The 25,943-nt window shown below is 42.3% G+C and overlaps 2 protein-coding genes across 18 annotated transcripts; one reads left to right on the top strand and one right to left on the bottom strand.

Annotated features, from left to right (window-relative positions):
- Window positions 1–7,534, top strand: prg4b (proteoglycan 4b). 4 transcript variants are annotated; one of them, XM_069521704.1, is made up of 15 exons: window positions 23–160; window positions 283–361; window positions 641–757; window positions 1,002–1,124; window positions 1,452–1,532; window positions 1,647–1,706; window positions 2,546–2,605; window positions 2,693–2,929; window positions 3,152–4,078; window positions 4,427–4,513; window positions 4,621–4,757; window positions 4,907–5,063; window positions 5,177–5,284; window positions 5,626–5,754; window positions 6,711–7,252. In XM_069521704.1, exons 2-15 carry the CDS (start codon window positions 289–291, stop codon window positions 6,815–6,817), a joined length of 2,403 nt encoding a protein of 800 aa, XP_069377805.1. In that variant the 5' UTR covers window positions 23–160; window positions 283–288; the 3' UTR covers window positions 6,818–7,252. The 4 variants fall into 4 exon arrangements, with proteins under 4 accessions (XP_069377808.1, XP_069377805.1, XP_069377807.1 ...); XM_069521706.1 differs by lacking the exon at window positions 1,452–1,532; XM_069521705.1 differs by lacking the exon at window positions 2,546–2,605.
- On the bottom strand, window positions 6,829–25,941 carry tprb (translocated promoter region b, nuclear basket protein). 14 transcript variants are annotated; one of them, XM_069521692.1, is made up of 52 exons: window positions 25,752–25,941; window positions 24,887–24,991; window positions 24,714–24,787; window positions 24,528–24,624; window positions 24,344–24,447; window positions 24,044–24,208; window positions 23,709–23,801; window positions 23,501–23,581; window positions 23,270–23,357; window positions 22,993–23,133; window positions 22,748–22,851; window positions 22,265–22,462; window positions 22,059–22,166; window positions 21,708–21,934; window positions 21,363–21,526; window positions 21,075–21,217; window positions 20,381–20,529; window positions 20,092–20,254; window positions 19,794–19,928; window positions 19,181–19,321; window positions 18,876–19,044; window positions 18,390–18,556; window positions 17,904–18,056; window positions 17,627–17,743; window positions 17,339–17,542; window positions 17,064–17,251; window positions 16,747–16,894; window positions 16,326–16,463; window positions 16,086–16,217; window positions 15,791–15,921; window positions 15,482–15,692; window positions 15,179–15,325; window positions 14,864–15,062; window positions 14,571–14,764; window positions 14,320–14,393; window positions 13,952–14,148; window positions 13,500–13,796; window positions 13,092–13,246; window positions 12,902–12,982; window positions 12,471–12,671; window positions 12,200–12,355; window positions 11,218–11,311; window positions 10,353–10,513; window positions 10,003–10,062; window positions 9,811–9,899; window positions 9,349–9,458; window positions 9,144–9,242; window positions 8,819–8,975; window positions 8,421–8,542; window positions 8,214–8,309; window positions 7,510–7,551; window positions 6,829–7,130 (listed from the first exon to the last, which is right to left on the bottom strand). In XM_069521692.1, exons 1-52 carry the CDS (start codon window positions 25,900–25,902, stop codon window positions 7,081–7,083), a joined length of 7,170 nt encoding a protein of 2,389 aa, XP_069377793.1. In that variant the 5' UTR covers window positions 25,903–25,941; the 3' UTR covers window positions 6,829–7,080. The 14 variants fall into 14 exon arrangements, with proteins under 14 accessions (XP_069377793.1, XP_069377794.1, XP_069377795.1 ...); XM_069521693.1 differs by having other exon boundaries at window positions 9,811–9,896; XM_069521694.1 differs by having other exon boundaries at window positions 10,359–10,513.
- Between the last annotated feature and the right edge of the window lie 2 nt (window positions 25,942–25,943).

The raw sequence follows: 25,943 nt of genomic DNA, 5'->3' as shown, positions 1-25,943 counted from the left end.
GGGAGGATCCTCCCTGTATGGCCTGTGAGCTCACCACAACTTTTAATTAGACCGGATTCGCCAATTAAAGGGACGTCCAGCCGGTCGGTCTGTCCCAGGCTTTTAAAAGCAGCAGGAGTCTGAACTTCAGCAGCAGCAGCAGCAGCAGCAGCAGACAGAGGTAAGATACATGTTCTCTCTTAACTTTAAAATAAAGTCATATATATTATCTTCTTTCAAACATAAATCTGCCACTTACACAACTATCTGATGTATTTATTCTTTTTGTGTCTCACTTTACAGGTTGAAATGAAGATGTCTTCCACTTTGCTTTGTGCTGTTATTTTCTTGGCATGTGCCTTGACACTTAGTGCGGCTCAGAGTGAGTATAACTCGTGTCGCACTGGGAACATTTGACCAATAGTGTTTTTTCTTGTGTTCTGAGGGTCACAAAGATTAAGCGAGATGTTTTTAATGAAGCTATTTCGTGGTGTTGTGTGTTTGCTGAGCTGTCATTCATTCATGTTTACACTGTAAATAATTACACAGCAGAGAGTCGAACCACTCTGGAGAATAATAGACACTCACAGAGACTTTGGTATTGTAGAAAAAAAAAATGAAAAGCATGTGTGTCATTTGATTTTCAATGGATTTTCTGCAGCGAGCTGTAAAGGACGATGTGGTGCTGAGTACTACAGGGGTTACATGTGCCAGTGTGATTACACCTGCCTGCTTTATGGAGAATGCTGCGAAGACTATGAATCTCAATGCACCACAAGTGAGTCTCTACTCTCCTGATATAATCAAAACTCTATTTTTAATCTGGCCAGAAATCCAACAGAATTTTGTACAACCGAAACAAGTTGTAGTTTGTCATATCAGTTTAATTGTGATTTTCATGTTTTACTAAGAGAGCAATGTGTCATAAACCTTAAATAAGTAATTAATATGATGAATATATTCAGCACTGTGTGTTTTTTTTGTACGTGTGTGTCGAGCCCTGCTTTGTTTGTGTGCGACAGAAAACTCATGTAAGGGTCGATGTGGAGAAACATTCAAGAGAGGCCGGCGGTGCACCTGCGACACTGACTGCTTCAAGTTCAACCAGTGTTGTCCAGATTACACAAGCCACTGTGATGCAGAGGGTGAGCGTTGTCCAGCTCATTCAGCATGCTCATCATGTTATTTTCTGCACGTTCACGTCCACACATCCCCTTCACTGTTTCATACTCTGTGGTATCACCATAATATATTCCGTCATTACTAAGTGCTCATCCATCTCTGGTGTCGTCTGTTGACATTTGGTGGTGGTGGTGCTTGTGTGAAAGCATGGCTGCATGTTAAAATCAGCCCTCACCTTTCTCACCTGCACTATGAGATCAGTACACGTGCATGGACTAGCGTGCAATGATATCTGCACCGATGCATTGGTTTCCATTTGACAATATTTTCTGTCTTGGTAATTACTACAGAGGAAATCAGTGGAGCAGCCAGTGCAACAGCTCCAGTGAAGACTAGTTCATGTGATAGTGTAAACATTAAGAAACCCACAGGTATACATTTCTTGGTAACAGGTTAAATTCTTTGTACGTTTTTCAGTTTTTTAGGATCTTGGAGGAATATTTCTAGGGCTCGCTAATATTTATTATTCCTGAATATTCCCACAGAGCCGCCTCTGATGGGACCAGAGCAGCAGGCTTCTACATTCAGCGAGGGAAACAACGCAGGTGACTGTTGGAGATGTACTCAAAGGAAGCTGTATATAATTTCATTACCTTATTACCTATCACCTTTTGGATCTATGTTTGTTTGTAATTTAAATAACACAAAAATGATCATGAAACTTGGCAGAAGGATGCAGTCTGGGTCAGGGATCAGCCCATTAAGTTTTTAAAATTGCAGGATTTGGTATTTTTCATTATTTCCCCTGATTTCTCAGAGAATAATTCATGGATCACAATTAAATTTCGGTGTGGATCTGGATCCGGGGGCAGATCTAGGACATTTTTTTCACTTTCTTTAACATTTCGAGATGTCCATTTCACACAGAATGATCTTGACGGCGGAGGTACAGTATGTGATCTACTGCCTTTCAACTTCCCCATGTTACATAATCATCACTAACTGATTATTATGAGCTGAACCTGATTCGTTTAACAGGATTTACGACGTTTACCGTCGACCACTCTGTCGTTGTGGTTTGCTTTGAGGGGCCGAGTCCCACCAGGACTAGCCAAGAGAACCAGGCTCTCGGGCCAAGAGAAACACAAGGCAGCAGTGTTGTGATGAGTGCGTGGGAGGGTTACGGGCACAGGCTCAGTCACAAGAGAGGAAAGCACCAAACCAAGCCAAGAAATGATGACTGAGAAGTTTCTCAGTTTAATTCAAGAGCTGGCCTGGAATAGTCAAGAGGGTGGAGCTTTTTTCATTCTCGTCACCTTCATTCTCAGGACGAAGACATGTTGTGATGTTTCCATGCAGAGTCACAGCCTCGGTGCAACTAACACAGGGGAAATAAAGATATACTGTAGGTGTTGAAATTGAAAATGTATTTGTTTTCTCACAGATGAAAATTCAGTTCCTCTGGTTGGTCCAACCTCATATCTAGCAGATGACTCCAGCGATGGTCGGCAGTGATGATAAATCTATCAAAGCTCTTTCTCCAGTTGTTTTTGTGACTGTGGGTTCACACACTGTTTCACTTCTCTTGAAGATACAAACAACCTGCTACCCCCAGATGATGAATTCACCAACACTGGACAAGAGGAGACAAGTCCAGTCCCTGAAGGCACCAGTGGTTATGGGTCGTCCACAGCTGATGACCTGGATCATGTCTCCACTGAACCCACCCTGCAGTCAGTCACAGTCATCACTCAGACAGAAATGACTCAGACAGACGATGGCCCCACCATTTATATGACCAGTGGAGATGCCCCCACAGAGAGCACAGGTAGGGAGAGGAAACAAATCTCAATGTCTCTGAACTCTGCAGGAGGATGAACACCACTCGTTCAGAAGATGTTCTCTGATGTGCAGTTTTTAAGAGGGTGGTGTGAAGCCCTGTCCAACACGTCGGCTGTCATTGATTTCTGATGATTTATTAACATATGTCTCAATACAACTGTGTGATTCTAATTCAAATCTAACATTTGATAATCATGCTCACCTCCAGGTTCCAGTGATCCAGGAACAACCCTCCCTCAGGCCACAACAGCAGCTGAGCAGGTCTCCAACCAGCCAACACCAACCTCTGCAGCCCAAACAGAGGTTTCTGCTACAGCCAGCAGCCCAGAGCCGGAGACAGCAGGGCAGGGAACCGTCCAACCAGAGGATGACGTTTCTCCTGCAGCACAGACGACACATCTGCCAGAAGCCTCTTCTGACAATGCAGAGGTCACAACGCTTCCCTTCACCACAGCAGCTTCAGCATCCACAGAACTCACACAGGACGACAGAACCGTGGTTATGTCACAGTCCACCACTGTCCCCATCACCGTCCCTGCCTCATCAACCCTGGACTTGACAACCATCCCAGACGCAACCACTTCCTATCCTGATCCACAAAATACTGAGAGCAGCTCAGAGGACTCAACAACAGGCCCTCAAGATCCCTCCACCAGTGGTTCCCCAGAACTCGATGCCCCGACAACTCACATTCCCTCATCCACATCTGCAGCACAGGACGGTACCACAGATGAGGTAACACCACAAGTAACCACTGCAGATCCAGTGAGAGTAACACCGGACTCGACTGAGCAACCCCAACCATCGAAACCCACAGAGCAACCCCAACCATCCACACCCACAGAGCAACCCCAACCATCCACACCCACAGAGCAACCCCAACCATCCAAACCAACAGAGCAACCCCAACCATCCAAACCCACAGAGCAACCCCAACCATCCAAACCCACAGAGCAACCCCAACCATCCAAACCCACAGAGCAACCCCAACCATCCAAACCCACCAAGCAACCCCAAAACAATCCATTACCAGCTAAACCGACTGTGGTGAACCCTCCCCCCAAAGACCCAGAGACTAAACCAGTGGACGCTGCACAAACTCTGACCATAGACAATCCAGGAGACTACCAGGCAGGTGAGAAATGTTCTCATCATTCAACACCTACCACCTCCTTCACATACAGTGTCTATCCTTCAAGTATAAACATCTGTTTCCACAATTTGTTTTACATGAATTTAATAGAAATGCAAAGATGTTCCTTTTACAGAACTATTTGCAGTCATTTTTTTTTTATTGTAATTAAAAATGAATGTATTTTAATGCAGGGAAAAAAAGTTCACAAAACAGGTAAAAATGAAGCTTCTGAGACAAAAGCAAATACGATGAACACTCAGTAGCTCAGTCTGTCATCACACGATTTCTCTGTCTTATTACTCGTCAATCCGAACGGATGTTTCCCTCATGAATGTGTCCTTTTTCCAGATGACAGCAACGATACAAACCTGTGCAGCGGGCGCCCGGTGGGAGCAGTTACCACCCTGAGGAACGGCACGGTGGTGGTTTTCAGAGGTTAGTGCCAACAGCCTCACTGCTGACCCCTGATTTACATGATATCAAATGAAGGTGGACAACCACTATATGTGTTAATGTGTTTTATTCATTTATTGTTTTTACAGGACACTACTTCTGGTTCCTGAACAGACACAGGGAGCCAGGTCCGGCCAGAGGCATCACACAAGTGTGGGGTGTCCCATCCCCCATTGACACTGTGTTCACACGCTGCAGCTGTCAAGGCAAAACATACATTTTCAAGGTCGACTTTTCTCATTTAATCTGAGTTAACATGTGCTTCTGCTGGATTTGACGAATTTAATAAACGTCATAAATTTATTCTGCTGCTACAAATTCAAGGTACATCTTCAAGTTCTAACTTTTTTCAGTTTGTGCTCATGATGGTCGCAGGGATCCGAGTACTGGAGATATGAAAATGATGTTTTGGACCGTGGTTATCCTAAAGTCATTGAAACAGGCTTCGACGGGCTGCGAGGCCACATCACTGCTGCTCTGTCTGTGCCTCAGTACCAGAGGAGGAGAGAGTCCGTCTACTTCTTCAAGAGAGGTGCTGACCGTCTCTGGGTTTCATCTTAATTTAACCAAAACACTAGCTTTACTCTGTTTGTACAAAATACTTGTTAATTAAATTGATTCTGAGATTTTGATTGGTTCTTTAAGGGGGACTGGTCCAGAAATACTCATACCAGTTAGGTACCAGTCAGTCATGTGGCAGGAAAGCCCAGCACGCCGTGTACACTGTCCGCAACCGGGTGGCTCGACAAGCAGGTATAAAAATGCATGAGGATATTTAAATGTTTAGCTCGTGTTTCACGACGTGTTCCTCTTGTCATTCATGTGGTTCTGTAGAACAGTAACTGTGGTGACTCACTGGGTGTTTTGCTGAGTATTTGACATGTTGACCATTTCGCAGCATGTGTAGTTCTCTGAAATACTGAGTCTTGGTATTTCAGGGTGAAAATGCAGAAAGGTCCATGTTGCAAATACCAAACGGCATGTGCAACATTTACTGGGTTAGAATTTTTTGAATGCTAAAACACTTGAGATGAGGAAAACAACACGACACCCATTGTGGTTTCCTCCCTCGTTTGACACCGTTGTGTTTTCAGTGTCTCTTCTAGGCCCGGTCATCAACATCCGGACGTCCTGGAGAGGTTTCCCCACCACCGTCACGGCAGCTGTGTCTGTGCCCAACACCCGAGAACCAGAAGGATACAAATACTACGTCTTCTCCAGATGTAAGACAACACATACTGTCAACACCAGTAAAGCCAGTAGGTCTCATCTCAACAGATACGTTCAGTAAACTCATCAAAGACCAAGAAGGAATACAACGTCCAGCAGTCCTCTCATGAAACCACATTTAAATTCACTAGATTCTTATTTGGAGCTGCATAAAATAGCTCATAAAATAAAGCCTTTTTTCCCAGCAAGATCCAAAAATAATTCTGAGATAATCAACGGTGTAAATGTTGCAAAACATCTTCTCTTTAGTTTTTTTTTTTAAACCAACCAACAGAAACAGACAGGGGTGAAAAAATATAATTAAGGAAAATCTAGTGGGAAATGTTAGTTCATGCTGTGTACTTCAGATTAAAACCTCACACCCTTGTTAAAAAAACCACTGCTTTCAATATAAGCCTCTCAATCTACAGAAATGAAGTAGAATCTAGTACATATATTTAAATGTGCACCTTCAAATCCACAAAACATCCTTCACGTTCCAGCCTGAAAGACATTTAACGTCATTCACATCATGTCTGAGACGTCTAACAGAAACCATGTGTGTGTGGGTGTGTGTTAGGGTGGAGTGGAGGATTAGACAGATGTAAAGGTCATTGAGGGAGGTGTCTATTCTTCTAAAAGGTCATCACGGAGAAACCACAAGAAAAAGGTTCCGTTTCAATAATGTCCCCTATATCCTATAGTTCCTTATAAAGATTTTACTGAGTTTAAAGTGTTATGTATTCGGACCAGTTTACCGTCTAGTCTTCTACATCATTCCTGACACATCGCAGCTCTTAAAATTCAATGCACTGCAGTTGCCAGAAACTGTCCAACTTGATGTCCTGAAAACGCCAGGACAGTTTGAAATTGAAACTGGCACCTAATTCAAAAAACAAAATCCAAAATGTCAAAATAAATTGAAAATTCACAATGAACTCATCTAATAATCCTTCTGCTTCTTTTGCAGCCAAATCCTACAACCTGAGGCTGGATGGTGAACGTCCCGCCATCGCTGCGACGACGGCCAACGTGTCACCTCAGAGCAACGACTTGTTCAAATGCCCAAAGATATGAAAAAGCAGAGATTGTTTTTTCTCACCAATTTTCTTATCGTTTATTACGTTCCTCCTAAAACACACTGCAACAGCATGGAGAGTGATTATAAAAGGGTACTTTACAAGTACATTTAAAACAAAAACAGAACATAAAAACAAATGGCTCGAGAACAAGTGAAGAATTATCAAGACTGAGTTGAGAATCTGAACACGGGTGTGGGATGTTTCTGAAGGGAATGACACGTCGCCCAGTCGTGGTCGTCAAGTTTCCGTATTAGTGCTTCACCTGGCGAATCGTCTCCCTTGTATTCCCCGAGAAGGAAACGCCTGACCTGTTGACATGAAATATTATTTCAAACACAGCCTCTAACAGTGATGAAAAAATCTGCACAGTGTCTGTATAAAATATCCATTGTAATGAACATAATGAACATGTATTAAAAGTCAAAACACACCAACATGTATTAAGGACTATGACTTGTAAAATGAAACTGGGTTAGTGTTGGTCTGCACAAGTCACAATGCAGGAAATTAATTTTGTGAACATGTACAGTACGTGTATAACAGACAAAAAAACATGGTACACTGCAATTAATGTGCATTAGAAATAAGAGGATGAGGGACATAAATTATTAGTTTAAATTACTTTGGTACCACTTTTCAGTCATGCATTAATTTGCAAAGAAATCTTGGACTTAATAAATGACTTACAATAAAGATCAGTGTTGTTGTAAAAGTCTGCGTGGAAGCCTCCTGTTTGTTAGAATCAAACAAGTGTGATACAACCAAGCTGGTGATTTTCTAATTATTGGTTTAGCCATTTTTAACTTTACTTAGAAAGAAAGGGAAGAGATGGCAGGAACTGAGGGCAGAGAAATCTGGGGAATGATATGTTACAAAGATCCCTCATCACACTTGAACAACAGACCCTGTGGTTCATGGGTAAATATGAGCCACTGCAGCTGCGTACATACGATGGATTTTGATGTGAAACACCATTGACTTCAACACGCTGGCTGATTCTAAAGGACTTAATTGGCATTGAAGACAAGCTGACGAACATTTCTCAACCTCAGAATACTCGGAGCTTTGCAAACCACACAACTGATCCCTGAGTGGACAAAGTGTGAAATGCTGCATTAGCTTACTTGCTGCACGGTAGTAAACCTGGGAATTCTTACTCTGTTACTCTACTTTGTTTTCTTTGAATTGTGATCGACTATGGCCAATCACAATTCTCTAATAATACACAGGTCTGGGCACAGTTTTGTTAAACTGCCACTGTTTTCAGTCAGAATATCATTGACATCATCAAATGTTCTTTCATTTGTGATACGTTTCTAGATAAAAATAGTTAGGATTTGATCCTAATACCTAAATAACCAATCAGGTGTGTTTACTTTTAAACGTGTTACCTCCTCTCTTCATTCGTCCCCCCCGGCTCTCCGGCCAACGCTGCAGCTGTCTGCTCGTTCCAGGTCTCGAGGGTTTAGGTGGAGCGCTGCTTGTATCTACAAAAAAACAACAACGTGTAAATCAGAACTGAACATCACAGTTGCGTAAAAAAGGAGATTACATGAAACAGCTGGAAAAGCTGCACAGTCATGAAGCTTCACTGTTACCCGCGGAGCTGGAGGAGGGCTCCTGGCTGGTGGAGGGGAGGCTGGCCTTGTCAGTCGGCTGACTTTGCTCCTCCATGTCTCCCTGAGACACGACCTGATCCACTGACGCTTCAGCACTGGACCTGGAACAAATAGAGAAAACAGAAAAAAAACGTAATATATTAAAATACTTAGTCATGCAATCTGCAAAATCATCCGTGAACAGAACAATCCTAAAATGCATCTTTTATCATTTCAGTTTTATAGTTGATTCAGCTACTGCTGGAGGAGGTGGAAAAGGAAACTGATGAGAAATGCAGAGACACTTGATGCTGCAGTCTCAGGTCAGTGTCCATGAGCTCCAACAGCTGGGAAACACATAAAACAACTGACAGACAGTAAAGAGGAGTGAGTCTCACCTATCAGTGTCAGGCTCCAGGAAGACATCATCTCTCTCCTCCCCTGTGCCGGCTGCTCCTGGCACCACCAGGCCTGGTGTGGACGTGCTCACCATGGGAACCGACTGCGAGGCGTGCTCAGTGCTGTCAGACTGAGCCACCTCTGAGAAGACGGTTACTGGAAACAAAGGACATAAAAACAAGATGTGGATTCACTCAATGATTTGGATTCTTGGCACCTGATAGTTTACAGACAGTTTCCAGACACTGACAACGGAAATATGCTGAGTATGTTGACACAGAAAGAGCTGCTCCCTTCATATCAGACTGACAAACAGACAGATACCTGGTGCTGCAACTTGTAGTGGGGTGGTAGGAACACTGCGTCCACCAGACTCTTCTTCATGAGTTGCGAGGAACAAGGGGCTTTCATACATCCCAAGACCTGAGGACAAGAATAGTTTTGCTTTAAAAACAAGTATCATCCTCCTTCTGTTGCAGTTATCTTATGGTTGTTGTTTTACTTAGTAAAACACAGAGCGGTGAAGTACCTCCTTGTGATGCGAGTTGTCCCAGATCAGAGTGAGAAGACGAGCTGGTCTGGGGCATGTCCTCCGAAGGGCCGAACCGAAAGCGAGGCACGCCAGCCACCTGGGGAGAACTGATGAACACTCGAGAGTCATTCAGTGCAGTACGGTTACAAGGGATTTCAGCGTCTCTGACTTAAATTTTTTATCAAAATATAGATCTGACAAAACGTAATATTTGAATTTATACATTCAGAAAATAATGTGGTCTTATATATAGAAAAATAAAGATGAAAAACTGTCTTTATTACACTTCAAAATATTAAATACAAGTAATTAATTTTTTTTAAAGAATCTCTGAAAACAGTGAATACGTGATAAAATGTGTTCCCATATTAGATCAACATGCTTTTGTTATAAATAACCATGATATATTAAATGTCTCCTGGGAGATCTGACCTCCAGGTCTGTGTTTGTGAGACTTACTGGACGGCCTGGTCGAATCCATCACGGTGCGGTACCACCAGAGTGGGAGTGTTGGGAACCATCCTGTCGTCATCATCGAACAAGTGCTGCTGCAGAGGAACAGATGGTGGAGAAGCGTTGGGATACGAACACAGTGAAAGTTTCACACTGACGTCTGATGATGTTCTCAGACTATAGATGAGAAACACTTACTGGCACCCCGGGAGTGAGCTGAGGGACTCTCCCCACTGACTGACGACGAACAGGCATGCGCTGGAAACGCAGACATGAAAACACTGTTTATTGTGCTTTTTTTTTTTTTTTTTTTTTTAATAAATTAATCGTTGTGTCTATATTGGTCATTTTGATTATTTGGTAACCAAAACTAACTGATTTAAGTGATTAATTTTCTGTTGACCAATTAATTCACTGGTCTGGTTTATATTTGGAAAGCCACATCAGGATTATATATAAATATGCAACAGTATCACAAAATCATGATCTTTATTGTAATTATTCTCATTATTGTCGTTATTACACAACAGATTACTTTTCCTTCATACCTGAACCTGAGCAGGTGGTCCCAGTTCTGATGATGGGGCAGGGTGGATGTTCAGGCGGGACTGCAGCTGGTGCGTTGGTCTCCGTGGCGACTGGGGCATGCGTGCCCCAGAGCTTGTGATAGGTTGATCCGAGGAAAACGCCTCCATCGCGCTGCCCTCGACTGGAAGAGAGTTCAGATTAAAAGAGGTCAATCTAACTTTGAGTACAGACACTGGATCAGAAATATAGACACCGAGAATACGTATCAAAGATCGATGAAAACACAAGTACCTATGACTAAATTCTAGCCTAAATGAACAATGTCCTTAGATTTTTACAGCACAAATATGTTTAAGGTCAATTTCATAACATTATGAAAAATGTTTAAATGAGAAAACATTAGTTTTATTTTAAAGTCAGGACTAATGTTAAAACATATGTAATGGATTAATATAAAAAGTAATTGATCAAATAGGAAGTGTTTAATGAACAGAGTGGGTGCATCTCAAGCCTTCATCCATTCAGTCTATAGAATCTAATATTAGTTAAATCACATTGCCTTAATTTTATGCAGATTTCTTGTGTAATTATCATTAAATTAGGATTAAATACATTTCAATGTATTAGCTTTACAGGCTTACAACACACACCCAAAGGATTTGAATCATGTGTTTCATTTTTGTAGCCTTCATGAAAATGACCTTTATTTTGGCAAACAGTTGCACCACTCTTCCTTTCAGACAGACGACAACATATTACATCTTTCCCAGTCATCGTGTCAAGTGTCAGATAACTAATTGGATGGCGGGACAGCTTGTGAGTAACGTGTGATGCGTTTGAGGTGGATGTACGTATGTGCGTTTAACAGCGTTTCCTGGATCTTACAGCTGGGTGTCTGGGAATCCGCTGGTCTCTGGGTGGAGTCAGACGCCCCCAAACTCTCCTCGGTCTCGGTGCCTGGGTCTGTAACGTCAGCTCCCTGAGAAAGGAAAGCACAAAGGGGAATAATAAAGGAAAATAGACGGTAGAAGAAACAAGACCACTAGTAAATTTTTATAAGTTTAATTGGGTCAAATAAAAATGTACAGAACACAAACTGGGTAAAATAAGAGAAAATGCGTTATGAGATCATTCCAAACACAATTAAGAGGCTGGGATAAAATGGCAGAAAACCAGATACTATGGAACAAAGATGCCCTTCAGAGAGGACACAGTAAAAAAAACCCAACATTTTATATATAGACGACTGTGGGTAACTGTACAGAACCCTGCAAACACTTTATAGCTGCATACATTAAATAAGAAAGAACTTTTGAGTATGGTTGGAGTTATGTTTGTTTATATATAAAAAAGCACAATAAAGTCATGCTTCACTATATATGTATTATTTCTCTGCTTTAAACTTCAGTGAGTTGCAGCTGGTAAATGCCTTCTCTAGTAATCAACTTATTATTTCATGTTCAAAAAACTGAAAAACACACTGGACTAGTGTTTTGCAGTTTCCTAACTTCAAACAATTTTTACTGGTGCAGATTACAAGTGAGAGACTGTTAAATGCACTTTGCAGACACTGTCTCATCACACACACAACATGTGCAACCACGTGCAGAGTAAAAAGGTAAACAATCAAAGTCAACACACACAGCTTGCACACAGACAGAAAGTTACGACACGGGGATAAAATTCAAGTTACAGGGGGACGCTGTGGAAAAACTGAGTGTTTGAGCTGGAATGGAAAATGTAAATCTCTGTGTGGGAAGGGGGTTAAATTAGGGGGAAGGGTTAATGTGCTGAAGGCATGTGTGGGTGAGGACGTGTAAAAAGGTCAAAGTTTTAACAGAGCTCTTCATTTGTCAAGTAATCAAACCTCTGTGTCATCTTCTTCATAGGCCTCGTTGCCGTCTCCACTCCCCTCATTGCTTTCCTCTCCTTCCTCCCCCATCCCTCCCTCATCTTCCTCTTCATCCTCTTCCTCTTCTTCCTCCTCGTCTTCATCTTCCTCCTCTTCCTCCTCATCATAGTCCTACAATGAGCAGTAAGCAAATCATTAGTGGCAGGAGACAGACATTTTTCAAAGACAGAATCTGTGGCTAGTGCCGAATGCAGCTTTGCCCTTTAAAAAAAAAAAAGGCAGAAACCTGCTCTTCTTCCTCCTCATCCTCCTCTTCCTGCTCCTCGTCACTCTCAGTGTCTGTTATTATGACGATTACTTCCTGTGACATGTGATCAGGGGTGTCACTTTGTGTCAGGGTCATCTCTTGGTCCAAAGCAATGGACTGAGACGCTGCACTGTCCTCTCCTTCCTCCAGTGCTTGAAACTCCTCCGTCTGCAGAGTGCACTACAGACATTTACATCCTTTATCATAAATAATTGAAAACTCTTTTTGTTTGCCAACTGTGACTGATAATCCATTTTCAATCCAAAAACAATTGGAGCAATGAGGACGATAATGTAGGATTGACAGTTTTACTTCTGTTACTGCTCTTATCTGCTTGATTTCATCACATCAAAATATGATATGATGGATTCAAATACATTCAAAAATGTCTTATTCTCTCTATGACCAACCTGACTTGCCTCTGCACTGTCTTGACTGTCTGTTGGCACGACGCCCTCGGCCTCAGCACTGTCCTCAACCAGCACCTCCTCCTGAGGAGAAAATTTAAGGCAATCAGAGCTGCACCAATTCTTTTCACATCATTAACAACAATGAAAATGTCTATTTTCCAAAAGGTTTCTGTGTAACCAGCTTCCTCACCTCTGGGCCCACTCTCTGGATGATGCGTAGCTTCTTGGATATAGGAGCCCTGGAGGTGTCCTCTGGGGGGGCTTCTGTGTCGGTGACCATGGTGCTGCTTTCCTCCTCCTCTCGAGGCCTCTTGGACATGGAGGAAGTTCCTGGTGTTGCTGAAACTGGAGATAATGGATGGATATTAGTCAGACTTCTCCCTCAGTGATACTTTTAATAAAGCAAATTAATAAAATGTGGCTCAAAAATGAAGATCTCTAAAAAAAAAAAAAAATAGACTCGGGAAAACAGGAAGCTGGCATTTTGTGTATTTAACTCCAAGTTAATTTTTTTATCTCTTCTCCTTATACTGACCGAAAACACAGCACTATGACTTATAAATGGATTGACTCATCTTCAAATAGTTATGTTTCTCACCAGTGGCAAACATAGATGAGGTGGAGGAAGTCGAAGGCCATTCCACCTGTGAACTGGGTGTTGCCTCAATGACCACAGGTGGTGGCTCCTGATTGGCTGGCTCTGAATGGGTCACACTCTGTTGCTGCGTTGGTTGAACAAATGCCGTCGCCTGTGTCTGGGTCTGCGTCTGCTGAACAGTCAACATGGGGCTGGCTAAAGTGGTCTGGACGTTGGGGCTGGCCGAGCGCACTGAACCACTGGCACTGCCATACACGGTCACATGCTCCACTGGTGGGCCTTCGGTCGACTGAATGGCTGTAGAGAGAGATTCAAGTTAGTTGAAGGAAAGTTAGAAATACAGAAAAATGTACCAAACTTTCTTCACTGAGTGGGAAATAATTGGCCGTGCTTTTAACCGTAATATCTCAGGACAACAGTTATTAGGCTGAGTGGTGCTTCGGCAGACTTACCTTCCTGGGTCTCCACCTGAGTGGTGGGCATGACTGTAGCTGTGGGTGTTGGTGTGGGTACAGTCGCTGGAGTGATCATAGGCCTGATGCTTGCTCTCGGAGTGGGTTTGTTCCCTGGGTTGACCGGCTGCTTGCTGGCTGTTGCGACTACAGGCGTTGGCTTAATGTTGGCAGTTGGAGGTTCAGAGGTGTTGGCACTGACAAAGACAAAGATCAGGACATGAATACAGATTCCTCTGATGCACATTTGATTTTGGAAAAACTTTAACAAGTCAAAGAAAATTTACTTGTGGACATCACAGAATAGTGGGATTTATTTCTTTATGTCCATGTTTCAGTGCAGTCGTTTCGGTGGTTGTCAGTCTTACCTGCCCCTGTCTGCAGCTGGAGTTGTCTTCAGACTGATCTGTCTCTGTTCTGTGCTCCTCTGCTGCTCCTGGGTCTGAAATTCAGGATGGAGTCATTATCATCAAGATGCAAAGTCTTTATACAACCAAACTATTAATGCTTGGAACAGTTAATGGCTCATAACAACCTGAAAAGTTCAGTAAGATTTAAAAGTATGCACTTATGGGGAGGTTACTATCTGTTTTGTGAAAACTTTGAAGCGGACTCTCACCTTGCTCGGACCTGCCTCGGGTGGCTCATCTCTTTGCTCTTGTCGCTCCTGTTGACCTCGCAGGTCTCTCAGTTCTCTCTCCTGTCGACTCAGGCGGCCCTCGTATTGGGACTTGAGAGCACTCACTCGAACCTCCAGCTCCTCACGATGCTGCTTTAGCTCATCATTTTCCTTCTGCAGCTGGTCTTTGGTGCCTGGACAGAAATTTCTCAGGTGTGACGTCTCCATCAAAAAAAAAAAACAAGCAACAGCACAATATCAGAAGGACCAATGGTTAAAGGACAAACTCTCACCAGTAAGCTGGTTGATCCTCTGTCTGGCATAAACAAGGGCCTTTCTGGTTTTCTCCTCTTTGTTGGTCATCTGCTGCCTCAGTGTGTCCTCCTGTGAAGACTTATCCTGCAAATCCTGCCTCAGCCTGGTCAGCTCTGCCAGCAGCCTGGAGGTCTGTTCCTGGGCATTACGCACTTCTGTCTCACGCTCTGCGACCACCTGTGGTAAACCAAAAAGATGGGAGACAAATAATTATATGAATGTAAAAAAAGGCAAGTGTGGTCATGGTGGAACATGTGGAAGACTAAGAAAAAAACGTGTGTGTTAGGTTTAACCTTGTTTATGTTCTCCAGCTGTCCTTCCAGCTCTTTGGTCTTGGCTTCAGCCTGGCTCAGAGAATCTCTGATGCTCTGAAACTCCTGAACTGAAGCCTGACGAGCCTCTTCTTCTTGGGAAGGACCTGCTGCGACCTCAGCTAACATCTGGAGGAAATGGCATGAAGGATTGATTACGTGTAAATTAGCACAGAAAAGATGCTGTCGGTCATCAGTTCAAAATGGACTAAAAGATTAAATCGCTTTTTAAATGCTTTGGTTTGAATACTAAGGCTGTGATGACAACAGCTACTGAGCTCTCACCTTGTCATGATCCACCTTGAGTTCATCATATTGAGTCTTGTAGCGACGTCCAATCTTCTTGACCTGGTTGATAGTTCGCACCTTATCCAGGATTTCCTGGTTCTTGGTATCCAAGTCCTTCTTCAGTGAATTTCTGTCATCCGTTATCTTACTCATACTGTCACGCAAGTTCTGTATCTGGCCTTGTAGGGTAGTTGTTAAGTTACTGCTCCTATTGAGAGAAATTGAAAGAGTTAGAAAATGAATGAGAAAGGTGGAACAGAAATATTATGACATGTTGTTAGGGTTGTGACATTCATTATCCCATACCTGGACACCTCTGCTTTGAGTCTGTTACTCTCCTCGGAGAGCTGCTGGATGCGTTTTAGATGTACCTCCTTCTCAGAGTGCAGACGCTTGTACTCCTCTGGGTCTGAATCTTTCTGTTGACTCACCAAATGCTAGAAAAACAAAAAATGGATTTAGTGCTAATAAGAAAATAATTTGTCGTATAATTTCCATTAACATGAACTTAAATGATGCAGAATAACCTACTTTTCTAATGGAGACAGGTCAATTTCACCTTTCACATTAGCTGAACTATCCGTTTAGTTTTTTCACTGACCTGCGTTCGAGCTTTCCAGCGCTTGATCTCCTCTTCTAGGACCTTCTTCTCTGCCTGCAGCATGCCACTCTTCTCACTCAGCTCAGAGTTGGCCTGCTGCATTGGCATGATGTCTGACTCTAGCTTCTGGACCTGAAACAAAGAAGTCGAGCTGAAACCAAGTCTATTTGGAGGTTAACTGAGTATATTACTGGAAAAAAAGCATTCTACAAGAAATTCTGGATAAAATGGAACTGATACCTTAGCCTGGCTTTGCTGCAGTTCCTGCTCCATCTTTTCCTTTTCCTCTCTCAGCATCTTGTTGGTCTCCATCAGGATGCTCATTGTTTCTGTCTTCTTCATCAGCTCATCGTGCTGAGCCAGAGTCTTTGCTGTCACCTGAGTCATATCATCAGTGGGATTTTAGTCATATAGGAAAAATCTATGTTTTAATAATAGTGGACAGATTAAATATTAATCTGTTAATCTTTTAGTAAGATTTCCTTCTAAGTGATGGAAACTGAGCAATTTTTTTTATTTTGCTGCACACATTACTAAAAAGCATAACAAAGAGAATTCTAATAAAATAAATGAGTGAAGAAAATCTGCGATGCAGCAATTTAAAACAAGCAGTTAGCATATATGTGTTGTGAAATGAGAGTTGACAAGAATAGAAACACACCTGCATCCTCTCCCTTGCAGCACTCAAGCTGTCCTGCATCTCCTTCAGCTCTCGTTCCAGGTGCTCCACCCTCAGCCGATGACGCAAACTCTCACCTTGGGCAACCTCAAAACGAGATTCTGCCATCTCCTTCTCCCGACGCACAAACCTGAGATTTAGAACAAATCAAGATGCCAAAATTAGAAAAAACTATAGAAAAAAAATAGACCAGCAATGTGACCAGTTGTCAAATGAGGCTAAACGTCGACAGGATGTTTGTCCTTTATTTTACTTGGATGCATTTTGTCTGACAGGTTAGTGTGATTGTGATGCATTACCTGAGAATCTCAAGCACTTGGTCTTGAGATTTGCCTTCTTCAGTCAGGGAGATGTTTGTAGTACTCTCGCTGGCAGCACGCTGCAACCTGTCGGCCATCTTGCTGCTCATTGTCTGGATCTGCTCATGCAAGAGAACATTCTGTCTCTGCAATTCCTCATAGCGAGTCTCCATCTTTGACATTTCCTCCTATACGATAAGGAAAGAAATAAACTTCTATTAAAAACAACTCAAAGTTAACATAACTAGAAGCACATGGTCATTTACTACACCAACCTTTAGGATCTTTTCCTGCTCCCCCCAGGAGATTCTGGCCTCCAGTAGCTCAGTGCTGACCCTCTGTACTTTCTCCTCCAACTGATGTTTGAGCTCGGCAGCCTGCCGCGCCTGAGCCTTTGCGGCCTGCAGAGTCTCCACATCTGCTGCATGCAGCATCATCTCCCGCTCATATTTATCCTGTGCTTCTGCTGCCAGCTTAGCCTTGGAAATAGGAAAGGAAACTTTAAATGATAATTTATGTGTTTCAATAACAATAGACATCACATTTTAATAATAGATGCTTACATGCTCCTGGCTGTCCTGAACAGCCTTCTGCTGCTGGGCTTCAGCCAGTGCTACTCGCTGTAGTGCCGCCTGTTGATCTGCCTGGGCGCTGCTTAAACCTCTCCTTAGATTGTTCATCTAACAAGAGGTACATACACAAAATGATTTTCAATGGAAAGTAGAAATGGAATATTTTTAACAGTGCTCAATATTCAAATGTAGTGATGGAAAAATGTCACAAACTTTTGAGCAAACTTAACAAAAGTTTGGGTTGACTTAATATGGGACATCAATTTACCTGTTCCTCCAGTGAAGCTAGAGCTCTCTTCTTCTGCTCTTCTAGGCCTTGCTTCTCTATCTCTGCTTCCAGAAGTTTCTCCTCTAGCTTTCTGTGCTGACTCTCAGCCTGCTTCATATGGGCTTCAATGGATGAGCGTGCCTGCTCTGTTACCTGGACATTACACATTTGCAATTTTTTAAAACCACAATATACCATCAAAATTTCCCAATGTGCAATATTAACATTTTTAAACACGTACATCTAAGACATTCATGACTAACTAATAAACATTTTATTAACATACTGGAGCAGATTTACTAAAATTTAACAATCTTAATGCTGACTTTGTGCAGGAAAAACATTACTGACAGACCACCTGGGGTGTAACACATGTTTAACTGCCACCCACAGCGCTCTTACAACTTTTAAATCTTCAACTTTTTATGCGCTTGCAGTCAATTGAAATATCAGTTCAAACAATGACAGACAGTGTTTGTTTTGCACCTTCTTCTCCTTATCCAGGGACTCCTCCAGGCTCTGAGCCATGGCTCTGTACTGCTCCATGCTGGATGTTACTGCCTTCAGGCTCTCTGCCAGCTCCTCCACCTGGGTTTCAGCCAACCTCAGGCGGCCCTGTAGGTGCTCTCTGTCTTGATCTGATAACTGCAGGCCTGAAAGCATGAACAATCAGCAGCAAACGTGAGTGATGCAGTTTGACAACACTGCAAGTGTTATCAAAATACCATGACATAGTTATGAGTCTGTGCTGGAAACCCAAAGAAAAAATGATCTAATTTGGGCTTTTTTACTGAATCTTGATTCATATAAACATAACCCTGAGAATTACATGGTTTAAATTTGAGGACATCTGATTGGTAGACAGGTCGTGATATATGCATTTTGGAGCAAATACATGTATGGATTCCTTTGTGCATTGTGTGGTTATATAGAGATATATATATATTTTTTAGTGAGTGTATTTGTCCCAACCTCTGGTGGTGGGTGTGGAGGGGGAACTAAGGGTATGATGTGCTTCGCTGCTGCCTTGCTGCAGCCGGAGGGTGTTGAGCTCCAACTCAGCAGCATTCAGTTGATCTTTGGTCTTCTGGTATAAAGCCACCTGCATCTCCACCTGCCTCTTTGTCTCCATTAACTGGATCTGTGCATGAGAAAACAGAGGCATTGAGAAATACCCTAACCAGACATTTGAATTCTCTACCCCCTTTGATATCGGTGTCTATTTGTGACAAAAATCCCCCAAATCTGTTACATTAAATCAGTAAATCAATGCTTACTTCTTGGTTTCTGCTGAGCAGGTGACGCTGTTCCACCTCGTTCTCCAGCCGCTTCTGCAGCTGGGAGATCTCCCGCTCCTGCTTCTCCAACTGGCTGTTTAGACGCTGACGTGTGTCGGTCTCTGAACGCTCAAGAGTCGCCTAGAACAACACATCAGTTTACAACATGAACGATCTCTCTTTTTGTCCCAATGCAGCACTGATCCAATGACCCCTCACTGTCATGTGTACTATTAATATTTTCTACTTGTTTCGGGTACTCTTAAACCATCTCTGCCTAAATGATGTGTTTTCTCACAGCTGACCGACAGCAGACTTAAAGCTTGCCCGTATGAAATTAATGTGACTGAATATTTCCCACAAATGAAGCAAAACAGACAGACAGCCTTCAATGGCAATTTTTGGGGCATTGATTAAACCAGTGAATAAACTCCACAAAAGCACACTTCCTTGTGAACACGTGGTATTCATCAGGTGGAAAAGAGTAATTTACGACTTGTGTAGTAAAGAAAAAGAGTGAATCAGACATGGTACACTTCACACGGGCCTCAGAAAGAGAGCTTCAGGGGAAGATGATTCAAAAGGTTCATGTGGTCCATCACTCTTAGATTACCTGAATAGTCTGGAGGTTGGTCAGCAGCAAGTTCTGGCTCTGTTGTTGACTCTGGATCGTTTCTTTCTCCTGAATGACTCTGGACTCCTCCAACTTCAGCAGGTCTCTCTCCTTACGCAGGCCCTCGGCGCAGCCCTAAGATACAGGAGAAGATAATCAATTCCTGACTGATTTTTTTAAGCAGTCTCAAATCTACTGCTACAATTCCCCACAGTAATGATACAAAACGCTAAGGAAAAAAAACCCAGTCAGAAAAAACACCTTGAAAAGATAAAAGGATGGTGGAATAAAGACAAACCTCCGCCATGGAGAGTTTCTCTTTGGCAGCTCTCAGATCCTCATTCAAAGTGTGGATAGTCTGCTCCTGCTTCTGTGTAGCAGCAATCATCTTCTGTTCTTTCTCTCTTAGGGAGGCAATCTCTTTCCTGTAGCCCTCAACGTTGTCCTGAAGCATCTCATACCTGACATTGTTGAGATGGAAGTCATTCTTAGTGATCTGTGCTTTCTTGGAGATGACCAACTGTTGCTTTACTTCCCAAAAATCAATTTACACCAGTGTTGTTCCTGCTCATGTTTTTCAAACTTACCTTTTGGAGGCAAACTCTAGCTGGGTGGATATTTTAGCATTCTGAGAACGGAGGTCAGAAAGCTGCTCTTGGAACTTCTCGCTCTGCTCCGTTGACGCCTTGTCACTCTCCAAACGCTCCTTTTTATAAGAGGAGAACACCTCCTGCAACTGCAGATCCAAAGAGACATTATTACTTTCTATCAACACAGTGAGAGCCGTTACTGCATCACACCAAAGGTTAATAGTCAGTCATCAATATTCACTGAAATCTGTAACTGTAGGGCCATACACACCGTGCTTGAATACTGAATAAGACATTCTGATTTCTTTCCACTAAGAAGAGACACTTTTCTCTTTCACTAGTTCCCATTTGCTCACTTGGAATTTTTGTGCTCTTTTCTTGATGACGACAGAAATGTTTACGTTCACCCTGCCTTCACTCCTATACTCATATCATTAACAAAAAAAAGTCAAAGAATCATGTAAGAACCATTTAAATAAATGCTGATTTCTTAATATAGACATATTGCCATCTTGTGGCAGTAATGGGAAAGCTCAGGGATGCTCTTACTTTAGCTTCACAGTAAACTAATAAGGCCTGGAAGAATAGAAAATAATAAAACTACATATATTTTGATGGAACACATGTGGGCTTTGGAGAATTTATAAAAAAGTAATAACTGAAAGCATCACGGTTTAAATGCAGCGCTGACCTGTCGCAAGGCAGCCTTGGCCTCCAGAGCTTCAGTAGACTCTGTTACCATGGAGACGAGAGCAGTGGGCGTTCCTGCCGTGGGAGTGGCTGCAGGTGAGCGTCGAGGCGTGGAGGTCAGGGAGAACTCATCGGGTGGTGCGTCTTAAAAGGGAAAGAAAATGCTTACGAATTCGCAACTACTTTGAATTTCTCGGCATCATAACAGAAGCTGCTACATGTCGATGTTCACGATGTCCCTGTCCAGCGTCAATTACAGATCAACCGGTTTATATCTTGTCAGTGTTACCTTGCTGGGGAAAGCTCACTCCAGTTGCCTGAGCAAGCAGCACACGGTACATGTCCCTCTGCCTCACGATGGACTCAGTCATTTTTATGTGCTGGCTGCGCTGCTCCTTCAGGGAGTCCAGCTCCACCTGAGCCTTCTCCAAACTCTGCTCCAGCTCATCATGTCTGTAATGTGATGAGGGAGATATTAAACTGGAATTGACAAGTTGGAATTTAACCATTTTAAAATCTTAAAATAATTGACCACAATATATTACAAATGACTGCATCAAGAACACATCGAATTTACAATTTGTGTTTTGCACCAAATGTTGAAGAGAGTAGGTCATTTGTAATTTGTACATACTTGCTGCCAGTGGCCTCAGACTCCTCTTTCTCTTGGGCATCACTGAGCTCCCTGAGGGCCACCAGAAGACGTTGGTTTTGCTTCTGAAGCTCTTCCACACCGCGGAAGGTCACCAGATGTTGGCTGATCACCTCTGATGTGCTGCTGATGTCGGCTGAGCTCACCTCCTCCTCGAGAACAACATGGTTTCCACGAGCCTCTTCAAGCTCGATGAGCAGCACACGGACCTGGCAGAAAAGAAAACCAAGAAATAAAAAAATTTGGAGAAATTAGATATCTTACATGTTCCATATCTGAAAACAATATTATTAATAGCAATAGCATTAGGATGGAAGAAGAAAATGAACCCACCTGCTGAGCCATATCAGCCAGCTGCAGTTCATATCTCTGGTTGTCCCTCTCCAAGACAGAGGAGTGCTTGTTGGCCTCATCAGCCTCCCTCTGCAGGCGGTGCACCTCCTGAATTAAAAAAACATGAACATGTAAACATTGATTAGTAATTTAAGATAATTTATACAATATAGTAATACAAAATAGATAATCCATGGATTATGCACCTTGACAGCCTGCTCCAGCTTGGCAGACAGACTGGCCACTGACTTCTGCATGCGCTCATGTTCATCCCTTTGCCGTTTAAGAATGGGTGCCTTTGCTTCCACTTCCTGCACTATGTCATCCAGGTACTTGTTGACTCGTTTGTTCTCCAAGCGCTCCAACTGAAGCTGCTCCTGGCTCTCCACAAAGGCAGTATACAACTAAAATGACAGATTACGTAATTAAGTAATTTATCTGGCAATTAGTACAAGATAGAGTAAACAGTGTGAAAATGCATGTCACAGTCCAAGAACTGAGGTATGTCAATACAAATTCAGAAGCAACACCTTTATGATACTGGGAATCTGTTTGTGGCCCTTCAGAGGAACTCATCAATGGCAAATCTATTTCTTACAAACCATCCTCTCCAGCCCATTTCAAACTTCTACTGAGGTATATACCAAAATTTACATTTTTAATAAATATTGAAACTGAGTTGCACATACCTCAGTCAGCTTCATACCAGGTTTGATCTTGGACACAGCAGCAGCTGTTGGAGACATTGTTGTCATTCGCTCTTCTGTCAGCACAGATGATGTTCCAATTGGGCCTGGACAGAAAAAGGAGAGGACAGATCGCAGGTCATTATTTCCACACAATCTCTTTGGGTTGGCATATTTTAAGGTCAAGATTTAATTTCGGTCATGGACTTGTTACATGTCCACAATGTAAAACTGTAAAAAAAACAGACCTCTAAGTTTAGAACTGGACAGCAGATCATTGGCATTTTCCAGCTCTTTCTCAAGACTCTGGATCCTCTCATTTAGTTCAGCGACAGTCTTGTCTGTGGCACCATTGCTTTCCTGTAACTTCTCCTCAAGGACCTTGTTGGCTGTGGGAGAAAACCAAGCAAATCGTAGTTGGACCCCAGAGCTAAACAAACAAAGCATATTCAAACTAGGAAGAATGAAAGTACTAAATGATGATTTGTGCTTAGTAGTTGTGGTTATTCTGTGGAGGCCTCACACCTTCTCCAGCATCCTTCAACAGTTTATGTAGCTCCTCCACAGCTTGACTCAGCTCTTCACTTTTTGCCTCAGCATCTGCAGCTGCTCCCTACAAGCACAAGCCATTCAGAGTATTAACAATGATAGTGAAACAAATTTAAGAGCAAATAAAAGCCCAATAAACTAAAGTGTACTGAGCTGGGAGTATACGTTATGTTTTTCCATACATTACTGTTGTGACCATGAACATACCTTATATAAATTGGAGAGCTTAATGTTGGCATTCAGCTCGTTTCTGAACTTTTCCTCGATGTTGGCTTGTTGTTCCTTGGCCTAAAATAAGCGAAAATTCAGTCATAAACTTAACACAGAGAGAAACAATAAATAAAAACACTCTGAAGAATACACAATCACACAAATCAGCCGAGAATCAAGATAGGCTGTAAGAAATACCACATACGTCTTTCAGTTTGCTGATCATGTCCTCACTCTGTCTCTGAAGATTTTCATTTGAAGTCTTCACACTAACCATTTGGTCTTGAAGTCGGTTCAACTGGAAATAAAAAAAGAAAGAGTATTAATTAAACTTTTAAGAGATGACCATTACATGAGGGCAACCATTTAAGAGAGTAAACCAGAGTAAACTGCCAAGTATCCACACACACCAGTTCTGTTCATGTGTGTTGTTTCTGTTGTACTAACGAGCATCACTGCTAGCTCTATGATGTAATGCAGTTTCATAAATAAACTGCCAAGATAAAGTAAAATATATGTAAATAAAGAAAAGAGACTTGCCTCATCTTCTTTATTCTCCAGGGAGCATTTCAAGTCCAGGATCTTGTTTCCCTTCTGTCTGGAGAGAGACAGAAGCTCCTCACTCTTTGCCTTCAACTCCTCGTTCAGCCAAGACGTCTGACCATGCAGAAGCTCCTTCTCTTGTTCCATTCGCTTTTCCTTGTACTTTAATGACAAACCACCACAACTTCATTGTTTAGAGGCAACAAGTATAATTGATGGGACAGTGTCACTTCCTCTGCAGAAAAAGGTGTTTTTAAGATTTACAATCGATGTTAGATAAAGATATCTGTGTCTCACTTTAATGTTGACTTCTGCAGCTTCAAGCTCATCTAGCTTCATCTGCAGGGCCATCTTAGAGGTGTTGACTTCCACCAACTTATCATTGAGTTGCCTCAAGTCATCTGGTGGAGCAACAGAAATAACTCAGTGCCATGTCTAGGTAATAGTTAGTGTACACAAAAAGAATAAACGACGTTCGTACCATTAACATGCTCCACTTCCAAGGATCTCCTTTCCAGAGTTCGCACAAGATCTCGCTTTTCTGCCTCAAGTTCCTCTTTGGCTTTTGACAGCAGAGTCTGAAATAAAAACCACATTCATTTTTACCAAACTGATTTTTTTTAAAAAAAGGTTAATTCTAAGTTTTTTGTTTGTGTAACTATTTCACCTGCTCGGACGACAGCCTCTCTTGGACAGACTCATATTGGCTGTTCTTCTCACGCACAGTTTTGAGATCCTCCTCTGGAAGAGAGAGACAATATTATGAAGTACATTGACTTCAATCCAAAGAAAGTAAGTTAGGATGAGACAGTTATGATACTGACACGAGTTCACTCTTACCAAGCTTTGTAAACACCTCTTTGAGTTTAAGATGTTCTTGAGTCTGGGATCGAAACTCTTCCTGACACTGGGCAAGCTGTTTCACCTTTTCAAAGAAATGTTGCTCTGAAGGAGGAAGGTCAACCAAGACATACATACATATTAAAGTTTGAATACTGCAATACTTACTGTGCAATACCTCACAATGTGCAATATCCATACCATAACGTGCAATATACATATTTATTAAACATTGTATTTATCTGTAAATGTACATATTCCTCAAGACCATGCACCTTACCTCTTTTTTGCACTGTTACCTTACCTTACTTTAGTTCATATGTTTATAATGTATATATCTTTACACTGGTTGCACTGTTATTGGAGTGGTTTTTTAAATCTCATTGTACATGTGTATAGTGACAATAAAGGCATTCTATTCTATTTCTTCATTAGTGCTCATTAGGTGTCATGTGAGTCCATGAGGCCAAAACAACAGTCACATACCTGTGGATTGCTTGATCATAATCTTATAAGTGATATAGTAAGTTTGTGATTTGCGGGTTTCTCCTCTGGCAAAATAAAGATAAACAAAACCTTGTTAACGTTTCTCAGTAGATTTTGAACTTAGCGTTAGCATTCGTAAGCTTCACGTTGTGCTTACGGTTACCTGTAGTTTAACGCAGCCAAAGCAGCTAATGTAACGTGTAACACTGTCGTTAGAAGATGTGTAAAACTACTGAACATGTGGGGTTGATGTGTAGGAGCGTTCAAAATCTAAGTTTCTACTTAAACTTTGCTCTGTTCAACAACACGCCTGCACGGTGGCTCGAACACTTTAGCGCAGAGCTGCGCTAACAAGCTAAAATAACCAGAAACAACTCACCGCTGTCGACGCGAAACTGCTCCTGTTGCGCTTTCAAAGAATCGATCTCATATTGCTGATCGGACAAAACCCTCTCGAGTTTGTTCTGAAGGGGTTTTGGTATTTTAGAAATCTCCGAATCTCCCAACTCCTGCAGCAACAGTGCCGCCATTTTTACTCCCCGACAACTGCGAGCATGCGCAGTTGGCGATT

This window comes from Paralichthys olivaceus, chromosome 3 (assembly GCF_024713975.1).
Source record: "Paralichthys olivaceus isolate ysfri-2021 chromosome 3, ASM2471397v2, whole genome shotgun sequence".
Lineage (NCBI taxonomy): Eukaryota > Metazoa > Chordata > Actinopteri > Pleuronectiformes > Paralichthyidae > Paralichthys > Paralichthys olivaceus.
Note: the sequence above shows the minus strand (reverse complement) of the source record. Positions and strands in the feature narration are given on the sequence as shown.